This window comes from Entelurus aequoreus, linkage group LG21 (assembly GCF_033978785.1).
Source record: "Entelurus aequoreus isolate RoL-2023_Sb linkage group LG21, RoL_Eaeq_v1.1, whole genome shotgun sequence".
Classification (NCBI taxonomy): domain Eukaryota; kingdom Metazoa; phylum Chordata; class Actinopteri; order Syngnathiformes; family Syngnathidae; genus Entelurus; species Entelurus aequoreus.
This window is the reverse complement of record NC_084751.1, coordinates 19,343,772-19,356,054: the sequence shown is the minus strand read 5'-3', so window position 1 is coordinate 19,356,054 and position 12,283 is coordinate 19,343,772. Positions and strand designations below refer to the sequence as shown.

General features: G+C 38.9%; 1 protein-coding gene across 1 annotated transcript in view; it reads right to left on the bottom strand.

Annotated features, from left to right (window-relative positions):
- The window catches only part of LOC133638483 (matrix metalloproteinase-17-like), a 178,242-nt gene that overhangs the window by 23,613 nt on the left and 142,346 nt on the right, over positions 1–12,283 (bottom strand). The window contains exons 5-6 of the mRNA XM_062031147.1: positions 5,309–5,485; positions 3,351–3,453 (exon numbers count right to left, since the gene is read on the bottom strand). Of these exons, the coding sequence (XP_061887131.1) occupies positions 3,351–3,453; positions 5,309–5,485 (280 nt within the window). The remainder of the gene's footprint in view (positions 1–3,350; positions 3,454–5,308; positions 5,486–12,283) is intronic.

The window sequence follows — 12,283 nt, the reverse complement described above, 5'->3', positions numbered from 1 at the left end:
GAGAAAGGTTGTTCTTAAACTGTTCAACAATTTGCTCACGCATTTGTTGACAAAGTGGTGACCCTCACCCCATCCTTGTTTGTGAATCACTGAGCATTTCATGGAATCTACTTTTATACCCAATCATGGCACCCACCTGTTCCCAATTTGCCTGTTCACCTGTGGGACGTTCCAAATAAGTGTTTGATGAGCATTCCTCAACTTTATCAGTATTTATTGCCATTTTTCCCAACTTATTTGTCACGTGTTGCTGGCATCAAATTCTAAAGTTAATGATTATTTGCAAAAAAAAAAAAGTTTATCAGTTTGAACATCAAATAAGTTGTCTTTGTAGCATATTCATCTGAATATGGGTGGAAAATGATTAGCAAATCATTGTATTCCATTTATATTTACATCTAACACAATTTCCCAACTCATATGGAAACGGGGTCCAGCATCCTGAAACAGATTGTGTTTGACTTATACATTTTTGTGGTTGTATGGCTAACAATACAATTTACATACATAATTGCATGGTTTAAGAACTAATTAATATGCCAGAACCTGTTTTACTTAAAGGCCTACTGAAACCCACTACTACCGACCACGCAGTCTGATAGTTTATATATCAATGATGAAATCTTAACATTATAACACATGCCAATACGGCCGGGTTAACTTATAAAGTGACATTTTAAATTTTCCGCTAAACTTCCGGTTCGAAACGCCTCTGAGGATGACGTATGCGCGTGACGTAGCCCGGCGAACACGGGTATGCCTTCCACATTGAAGCCAATACGAAAAATCTCTGTTTTCATTTCATAATTCCACAGTATTCTGGACATCTGTGTTCGTGAATCTGTTGCAATCATGTTCATTGCATTATGGAGAAGGAAGCTGAGCAAGCAAAGAAGAAAGTTGTCGGTGCGAAATGGACGTATTTTTCGAACGTAGTCAGCAACAACAGTACACAGCCGGCGCTTCTTTGTTTACATTCCCGAAAGATGCAGTCAAGATGGAAGAACTCGGATAACAGAGACTCTAACCAGGAGGACTTTTGACTTCGATACACAGACGCCTGTAGAGAACTGGGACAACACAGACTCTTAACAGGATTACTTTGATTTGGATGACAAAGACGCAGACGTGCTACTGTGAGTATGCAGCTTTGGCTTCTAAACATTTGATCGCTTGACCGTATGTGCGCAACTTTTTTTTGCGTACGTACGTAACTTTTTTAAAATATATAAGCTTTATGAACCTTGGGTTAGGTGAACGGTCTTTTGGGCTGAGTGATTGTGTGTGTTGATCAGGTGTTTGAATTGTATTGGCGTGTTCTATGGAGCTAGGAGCTAGCATAGGAGCTAGGAGCTAGCATAACAAACACGCAGGTGTTTTTATGCAGGATTAATTTGTGGCATATTAAATATAAGCCTGGTTGTGTTGTGGCTAATAGAGTATATATATGTCTTGTGTTTATTTACTGTTTTAGTCATTCCCAGCTGAATATCAGGTACCGTGAGTATGCAGCCTTGGCTGCTAAACATTTGATAGCTTGACCGTATGTGCGCGTCACGTACGTAACTTTTTAAAAATATATAAGCTTTATGAACCTTGGGTTAGGTGAACGGTCTTTTGGGCTGAGTGATTGTGTGTGTTGATCAGGTGTTTGAATTGTATTGGCGTGTTCTATGGAGCTAGGAGCTAGCATAGGAGCTAGGAGCTAGCATAACAAACACGCAGGTGTTTTTATGCAGGATTAATTTGTGGCATATTAAATATAAGCCTGGTTGTGTTGTGGCTAATAGAGTATATATATGTCTTGTGTTTATTTACTGTTGTAGTCATTCCCAGCTGAATATCAGGTACTGTGAGTATGCAGCCTTGGCTGCTAAACATTTGATAGCTTGACCGTATGTGCGCGTCACGTACGGTCAAGCTTTTTAAAAATATATAAGCTTTATGAACCTTGGGTTAGGTGAACGGTCTTTTGGGCTGAGTGATTGTGTGTGTTGATCAGGTGTTTGAATTGTATTGGCGTGTTCTATGGAGCTAGGAGCTAGCAGAGGAGCTAGGAGCTAGCGTAACAAACACGCAGGTGTTTTTATGCAGGATTAATTTGTGGCATATTAAATATAAGCCTGGTTGTGTTGTGGCTAATAGAGTATATTTATGTCTTGTGTTTATTTACTGTTGTAGTCATTCCCAGCTGAATATCAGGTCACCCCCGGCTCTCACAGCATCTTCCCTATCTGAATAGCTTCAACTCCCCACTAGTCCTTCACTTGCACTTTACTCATCCACAAATCTTTCATCCTCGCTCAAATGAATGGGGAAATTGTCGCTTTCTCGGTCCGAATCTCTCTCACTTCATGCGGCCATCATTGTAAACAATAGGGAACTTTGCGTATATGTTCAACTGACTACGTCACGCTACTTCCGGTAGGGGCAAGCCTTTTTTTTATCAGATACTAAAAGTTGCAATCTTTATCGTCGTTGTTCTATACTAAATCCTTTCAGCAAAAATATGGCAATATCGCGAAATGATCAAGTATGACACATAGAATAGATCTGCTATCCCCGTTTAAATTAAAAAAATCATTTCAGTAGGCCTTTAAAGTTCCTTAAAAAAACCTGCACAGTTAAAAGTGAGGCAATGTAGCCTCAGTCAAAAAATATGTTTCCTCAGACATGTTAATTTTTTGCCCGCAGCTGGACCAGAGAGGCGCCCTCCCCTCACGTTAGGGCTCAAACATGCACGCGTTTCATAAATGGACAAATTTAAGTCTAATTATCCCTGATAATGGAAGAAGATACACGCTGACAGGAGCTCCATTTGCTTCGGGGAACCACTTAATTAGCTGGGCTGGCTCCCGAGCGAACTCTCACCGATGCACTGCACTGATACGCCACCTCATATCATTATTTCATATTAAGCTGCAAAGACTGCTTGTGCAGGCCATGTTGCGTATTCCTGCATGGCTTCATTACGTCTGTTTCTCAGCATGAGTGTGGAAAACATTCATGCAAATTAGAAGAACACCACTGCACTTTCCACAGAACAGAAAGCCATATAAATGTGAATGTTGCTCATTATGAAGTTGAACTTTTCTGCCTTTAGCATAAGCCATTAAGAGCACAATGTTTATAAATGACTGGATTTATCTATTTTGGGTACAGTTTTACGCTTCCGTCAACTTGCATGCAATTTCAATTAACGTACAGTAACCTGTGTAAGCACAAAGTACACTAAAAGCCATTATCCTAATAACATGTGTCAGGATGTTTTTCATTGCATCGTCTCTGCTGCATTCTTAAATGTAATGTTTTTTTTTCCCTCCTGTAAAATAAAAGTGATGTTTACTTACTGCAGAATGGATTTGTTTTGTGGAATGTCCAACAGGATGGGAGGTTCAGACGTTTGGGAAGTGGTGCCAGGATGGTTTGTGTGGGACACAGACTCACGTACACCTGTGATGAGGTGAAAGGTCAAATCCCATTAATAGAGCTTTACCAGCCACATCAATAAGTACACCTGCGCAATGATATAGTGTCATCTAATGAGATATAATACTGTAATACTTGCTTAGTTGTTTGTAGTGTGCTATTGCTTACATAAAGGCTAATTGTCACCATTGTTGGAAATGTGTAATGAGGTCACATGACAATTAATTTCCATGTTTTACCAATGTATTGTTTCCAGCATAGATAACAAACCATTTAAACCAATCGTTCTAAAACTCTTTTCACCATCAATGTATTATACTTCGTTGCATTAATGAAATTATAGAAATAAAATAAAGAAATCAGATTATTGATGTCATTTTTATTTTGAGGATTAAAAAAAAACTACAACAAAATAGATGTGCATAATAGGCCTTCTATAATTTCAGACTTCACCATGGAAAGAAAATGCAGTCCTCATCAATTTTCAGTAATACAATAAAATGATCTCCTTATCTGGGCAACAGAGTGCAATAAAATGGAGCCTGCAATTATAAAAAAAAAAAACATCCGCCTTTTGAAAAGGTAAAGTATATACAATTAAAATAATACCGTTTAAGTTCAATTTCTGTGCATTATTCTTGTCTCATTTGTTTTCTGCAAATGCCAAGTAAGTCAGTGTCGACGTGTAAACGCAGCAGCATCCTCTTCTCTTTTGACACGCACAATACAACGCAGCCGATCGGACCTAAGCAACAAAACACAATAATATCCTTATGTGTCATTCCGAATATATATTGAAAAAAATCAGAAATCACCAAATAAAAACAGCCACTTTGTTACTAAGTATGTGCCTATGACAGGATTGTAATGTGACTTCTATTTTCGAACGTCACTGGACAGCTTCTCAGCATCGAGCATGTAAAATGTAACTTTAATCTTTACGCAGGAGTGCAAAGCTCTTATCTGTGAGACCGGTGCGGTATTTGGATTTGATGCAGTTCATGTTTGAGAATGTAGATGCATGCGCAGGTATTTGTTTTGTTTGCAACAGCCCCCTGCCTGGCACCACGGCGTGGTGAAAAAAACATGTGTCACAGGTGCTGAAGCAAATTTTTTTTGACAGAAAAGTTGAAGTTATCAATATAAATGTGTATTTCACACATTTTTACAGCATTCGAAAACATTAAGAATGTTTGTGTCATGGTTGTCCTCCTACAGAGAGCATATTAAAAAACAAAATATATATATTTTTTCCCAATCTTTTTCCATGTTTATACATTTCTAAAAAAGCCGCTAGGGTTGCCGACCCCCGCACTAGTGGTACATGTACCACAGTTTGAGAATCATGTTAAAGTGAGTCGCATTGTATTAACTATGCCAGTTTGTCCCAGTTTAAAAATACCTGTCAGTATCCTGAGTGTAATGTTTAAAACAAGAATTATGTTTTTAATATGAAGGTATGATGACATTTTTCCACATTTGAGTTTTCAACTTCAAATAGTCTGCCTCATTCAATGCAACAGTCAAAATGATCTGCATTTTTTTCTCAGCATTAGTAAGGAGGCACATTTTATTCAAAATGAGACTGAGGGCAGCAACAAAAAGGGCAAATGCAGCAAAGTGGAAAGTGTGGAGACCAAAACACTGCAGTGTCCAGAGCCCAAGGCATAGCAACAAAGTGAGCTAACGTTAGCATGTGTGTTTATTAGTGGTGGCAATGGCACATCTGCTCAACCAATGAGAGACCAGCAATGTCCCATATGGTATCGCCTCTGCATGCTTTGAACTAAAAACAGAACTTGGTTTTGCCAGGGGAAAAGTGTCAATACCAAATTGAGCCTGTCGGCACCATTAAGTAGACTTGTTTTGAAAGTCATACCATAGAGCTGCCAGACTCGGACTTTGTCTTCATAGGGTAAGTCATACTTCAAAGGGTCTCCTACGGGACCCTGGTAGTACGGTCTCATGATGGACTCAATGGCTGAGGTGTGGACCAGACCAATGGCGTGACCAAACTCATGGACAGCCACTGCAAACAGATCCATCCCGTGAGAGTCTGAGGAAGACAGAAAATTATTAGTTATATCAAATATTAATTGACCCGTCAATGGGTTTTATGAGCAATGATTACAGCCACATTTCCACCAAGCTGTATGATGCAATTTACATTGGTAAACTAAATTAAACTAAGTCGGGTGTGTTGGCAATAGCCCTGAAAACAGTCACACACCTGCGAATAATCTCATTCATCCAGGTCATTGCATTATCAGGACATTGAATCGATCGCAAAAGGACCGTTCAGATTGTCTTGGAAAAAGTTTCGCCTCTCATCTGAGCAGGCTTCATCAGTTCGTGCTCAGACTAGAGGATGGTGCAGGATCCAAAGTATTTATTCTCTTAAGTGGGGACATGTCCCAACAAGAATGGTATAATCCTGAAAAAGCCCCCAAAAATGCTGTACAACGATAATTCTCGGTAGATTGCAGAATAAATCGCTACACAATTCGCAATAGAGGAGAAGTATAAATAAAGAGGATGGTGCTGGATGCAAAGTATTTATATTAGAGAGTGGGGACATACTCCAGCAAGAATGGTATAGTCCTGCAAAATGACAACAAAAAAAAGCAAGAAAACAACGTTGATACTTGGTAGATTGACGAATGGATTGCTTTACAATTTGCAACAGAGAGGAAATGTAAAATTAGAGGATGGTGCAGGATCTATTGTATTTGTATTTGTACTCTGAAGTGGGGACATGACCCATTAAAGAATGATATAGTCTTGCAAAATGACAAAACAAATGTTGTGCAACAACGATTCTCATTAGATTAACAAATTAATTGCTACACAATTTACAACAGAGGTACAAAATGTAAAATGTGAGTATGGTGCAGGATCCACAGTTTTTATAAAGTGGGGACATGCTCCAACAAGGATGGTATAGTCCTGCAAAACAAATAAAAAATGCTGGGCAACGATGATTCTCATTAGATTGACAAATGCTTTGCTACACAATTGGCAATAGAGGGTAAATGTAAAATGTGAGGATGATGCAGGATCCAAAGTATTTATAAAATGGGGACGAGGATGGTATAGTCCTGTAAAATAAACACTATACTGAAAAATGACTTTTGTCTGGAAACTTTCCTATTGCTTCTGCCCGAGAATCGTCTGTTTAAAACCCCAATTCAGATGTTAGATCCTTTGTTGGCCTCCTGCTTACAGAACAAATTAAAAGGCGAGGCAGGCTAAATCAGGAGGATTCCAGCACTGGAGTGTGCTTCAGGGAGATAACTTTGGTAATCCTGCCCAAGTCTTAGGGTTGCTAGTTCAAACCAGACAGCAGGGAGACATCTCGGGAGGCTTCAGGCTATTCAACCACAGCAAAGATACTAAAAAGTCTCCTAAATTCAATGTATAACTGCGCTTCGATACAAAGACTTAGGCTTTTAGAAAATAAGAAAAGCTTGCATGTTTCGTGAGCCCCTTTGCTGCAGGAGAAGGAAGCCTTGATTTCGCTAACCTTCGTTTGACATCCGTTAGGGACATACTGTCGTCCTTCCAGGTGCCACCAAGACAAATGGCACTTGTAATCTCCAGGAGCACTCGGCAGAGAGAGGAATGGTGAACAATGCGAGGGATCGAGACAGAACAGGCATCAAGTTTATGACCAGTACGAGGCTGAAACAATAGGGCTCATGCCCACGGACAAAGTGGAAGTGTAGAGAATTGGGCGGGTGAAGGCAGAGCACGATACAGGCGGAGGAGCTTTGTGAAGCTCTACAGGCGATGAAAATTCTTTTATGTTTAGCTGTCTCGGCCTTGCTACCAATGGATTCACAAGTGAGTCATTTCAACCCAAAAGCTTTTTGAAAAAAGGTACCTCCAAACTTCATTTGTAAGTTTGAAGCTTGGTGAAAAATATAGTATCTTTAAAAGAAACTTTTAGGTCCATTAACAAATATTGTTCAAACTTTGATTTACAAACCACAGACCGAATTAAAATATGCTTTGTGTATGAGCCTCGTCTTTGCGTACGAACATTTCATCCACTTATAGTGTGTCTCGCAGGGCAGCCATTTTGTGCCCGGCAGCATCTCCATTGTGGGGGAGGTAAGCACACTTTGGGGTAAGGTTGGAGTTCAAATCCCAGCCGAGTCATACCAAAGACTATAAAAATGGGACCCATTACCTCCCTGCTTGGCACTCAGCATCAAGGGTTGGAGTTGGGGGTTAAATCACCAAAATGATTCCCGGGCGCGGCGCCGCTGCTGCCCACTGCTCCCCAAGGGGATGGGTCAAATGCGGAGGACAAATTTCACCACATCTAGTGTGTGTGTGACAATCATTGGTACTTTAATCTTTAAAATTCTCATTCAGTCACTTTGGGTGCCTTTGAAGTGTTTACATTTTTCTCGTTTTGCCAGCCTTGTTATGTTTGTTTCATATACAGACCCTTACTGTGTTCAAACTCAAAGTGTACAAACTTTAATTAGAATATGGACTTTTGTCGAGATTGGAACCGATTATTCACATTTACATTGTTTCTTATGGAGAAATCTGCATCATTATACAAACTTGTCTTTTTGCAAACCCTGTGCAAGAACCGATTAAGCTTGAAAATTGAGATTTCAATGTACATTGATTTTTCCCCTGCATTTATTCATTAATTTAATGCAACAATTCTCAAACAGTGGTGCGTGTACCACAAGTCAGAGTCGTGTATAGAGAGAGTATGGACAAGCCGGTTTCAAGCAATCTCCTCCATAATTGGTCAAAAGGCACTCACGTGACTACAGGGCGCCATGTTACCTACCAGTTTGTAGCTGCAGCTAAGCGACACTGCAGTTCCTTATTTTACATTTCTTTTAATAGGTGGGTTGCAATCACGTGACCAAGAGGCACATCCGGACACTTCTGGGTTTCAGGCGATGGTCTTGGGTTATGTTTGATGTTTATTGAGTATGTCATAGTCAACTCCACCTCATACATGCAGTACATAATATACATACATATGTCCAGTGAACAATCTTGTGCTCAATGGCAATATCAATTATTTCACAAAAAATAAAAGAAAATAACAAAAGAAAATTAAACATATCTCAAAGGGGTAATGGGAAGAAGTATACACTTTTTGAAACCTCCTTTTTTTACATAGTTACTTTAAGTAATATCCAGTTTCCTCTGAACCACATTCTATCACATTCATCTGGATGCACATAACTCGATTTTCCCAGAACTATGTGCTTACAATTCTCAATATATCATCATAAGTAAGTCATATAAGTCATTCATACTCACACACTGAAATTCCCCCAGGGATCAATAAAGTACTTTCTATTCTATTCTACATTCAAAAGAAGCCTAGACTTCACTATACCGAACCAAAATATTAGATTTGTACAATTTTTTAAAATGCTCAATGTTTGAACAGTGTTTGAGTTCGTCACTCAGGCTGTTCCATATGTTCACCCCACAGACTGAGACACAAAAACTTTTCCTTGTGCTAAGTGCTAAAGTGTGTTTATATTTTGCCGTTCCTCTGAGGGTATACCCCACATCTCTTTCTATGAATAAACTTTAAATATTTGCAGGCAATTGATAACTTTTTGCTTTAAACATAATAAGCCCTGTCAAATATTTTACTAAATGAGGACATTTTCACAGATTTGACCTTAAAAACAAGTTATTTGTATGCTCCTTTAACCCCACATTATGGATAATTCTAAGCGCCCGTTTTTGTAAGATTGTTAAGGGATGTATGTTGGTTTTATAATTATTTCCCCAAACTTCTGTACAGTAAAGGGTCCCATTAGGCTACTGATTATTTGCCTGCATCAGTGCAGATTTGGGCGGATTTTGAAAGGTTTAGAGGCAAAAATATAAGCGATCATGAAATAAATACTTACAATTGGATGGAGTGAATTTATACACTCTTAAGATTTTTTTATTTTTATGATTTGAACAATTTATCAACAACAGGACGTTACTGTTCGCCACAACTTCATTTCATTTGACATTTACGGTAATTAGAGAAGAAAAGATTGGAGGCACATCATGTCTTTACATCGGGAGGGGTCCACAAATTAAACATTAATCGGTGAAAGACAAAGTTGGACTTATTCGTGCATCAGTAAATAACGTATTTGATTGAAATAACGAGTGCCGTGCTGCTGTGATCGTGACGCTAATGAGAAAAACGATAAGTTTGTTTGCAGTTGATTTCCTGCTACAAATATTACTTGGTCATCTACAATTCATGTCTGCAGTTGTTTTATGCCGTGCAAGTTCATATTTTGTCTCATTATTTAGCTATATATGTCCCTGTTGTTCAGCAGTGTTTGCTAGCTATATCAAGATTCAGTATATGCTGTTGAGCCTACAAGATATTTATTAATCTAGTTTATTAATACTATTAAGGATATTCTTTTGATGCTAACAAATATCACCAAAGACGCTATAATGTGGTCATCTGTGTTGAATAAAGCACTTGGCTTTACTGCACAACAACAACTAAGCTTTTAGTTTCTGTTATGAAAATGGACAATGAAATACGATAAATTGGACTAACAATCACAATATTTATTACTAGGATTTAACATGATGTTAGTTTATTTACAGAAGCAGGTCTTTGTAGTTACAGTTGTGCTCATACATTTACATACCATGGGAAAATTTATGATTTCTTGGCCATTCTTCAGAGAATATGAATGATAATGTTATGAATTGATCAAGGGTGTGACCCCGGGATGCAGAGACGGGAGGCAAGATTGAATTACAACAAAGGAAAAATTTAATAAGTCCAAAAAGGATAACAAAAGGCGATGGGGCAGAAGTGCACACCATGTAATACTAACAAAAACAGGTTCCTCAGTGGTCGGCGGGGAAAAAGCCAGGGCACACTAAGCACAGCATAAAGTCCTCTTTAAATCAAGGAGGCTAGGAAACAAACACAAAGAGGTTAAGATTAACAGGACTAAGGAAAGGCAACGTACCAAGACTGACGAGGCGAAGCAGGCACATGCACGTGCGGGGTTCAGGAAACAATAACCGGCAAGGTCAAGCTGTGAGTGACGAGCCTAAATACTGGCGGGCTAATTGTGAGCAGGTGTGCCACAAGGTCTGCCCCTCGCCGAGGACGAATCACTAAAAAACACAGGTTTACACAAAGTTTACATACCCCAGTGACTTTGATCTGATAACATGCACAAAAGTTGACACAAACAGGTTTGAATGGCTAATCAAGGTTCCAATCCTCACCTGTGACCTGTTTGTTTGTAATTAATGTGTGTGTATAAAAGGTCAGTGAGTTTCTGGGCTTCTGACAGACCATTGCATTTTTCATCCAGTGCTGCACAGATGTTTCTGGATTCTGAGTCATGGGGAAGGCAAAATAATTGTCAAAGGATCTGCGAGAAAAGATAATTGAACTGCATAAAACAGGAAAGGGGTATAAAAAGATATCCAAGGAATTGAGAATGTCAATCAGCAGTGTTCAAACGCTGATTAAGAAGTGGAAAATGAGGGATTCAGGTAGACCAGCAAAGATTTTAGCCACAACTGCCAGGAAAATTGTTCGAGATGCAAAGAAAAATCCACAAATAACTTCAGCTGAAATACAGGACTCTCTGAAAAATTGTGGTGTGGCTGTTTCAAGATGCACAATAAGGAGGCACTTGAAGAAAAATAGGCTGCATGGCCGAGTCGCCAGAAGAAAGCCATTTCTGCACAGACACAAGCCTCAAAACTTCTGGAACAAAGTAATTTGGATTGATGAGACCAAAATTGAACTTTTTGGCCACTCACTGACCTTTTATACACACACATTAATTACAAACAAACATGTCACAGGTGAGGATTGGAACCTTGACTAGCCATTCAAACCTGTTTGTGTCAACTTTTGTGCATGTTATCAGATCAAAGTCACTGGGGTATGTAAACTTTTGATCAGGGTCATTTGGGTACTTTCTTTTGTCATTTTGATTTAAAAAGAGTAAACACAGTTGTTTGCCAATAAATAGCTTCACACAACCATTAAGCATGAGTGGAAGAAAGGTTTTTGTGTTATCATTCACATTCTCTGAAGAATGGTCAAGAAATCATAAATTCTTCCAGGGTATGTAACCTTATGAGCATGACTGTATATTTAGGCACAGCACCCACAAAAGAACACAAAACTAATGCGATCTCTTGTTCTTTCTTTACGTTTAGTTCTGCTCTCATACACTGCTAATATAAAAGAGAATACATCCGATTGCACCACAGAAAGTTTCTCAAACAAATCAAATATTCAAACAACCATTTTACAATGCTGCAGACACAAGCAGTCTGATTGTACTCCACAAGATGATGAAAGGGATATTTTTAAGAGCCATTTCCTTCGACACACTTTCGGTTTTTCCTTGACTTGATTACCTTTATGAACCACTTCTTTTGGGACTCTATTAAAGCTATTTTCTATCTCCCTATTTGAACGACTGGAACACCCAAGAACAGAACAACAATATGAAATTTTCTGCTGAAACTTTACAATCACTCTCACTTGTTTTAATGCTACGCTCAAGCTGCTTGACCATCGTGTGAATTAAGCCGTAAAGAAAAAAAAACGGACGTGAAATCACATGCAACCCACCAATTGAGTGTTTGCCGCTTAAACATGCCCTGTGTGCGGCATGGGGATGCGCCACTTGCAAAATATGTGAGAAGCAACTGCATACTTTCCCAAAACCCAGAAAGAATAATAATATGGGAAATTAAGGTTAGCAGGGTAGGCATATTGCAATCTTAGTAACAGTGATTTAGTACACTGTGCCTGACAAAACTTTGCTTCAAAACTGCACCTTTTCTGCATATG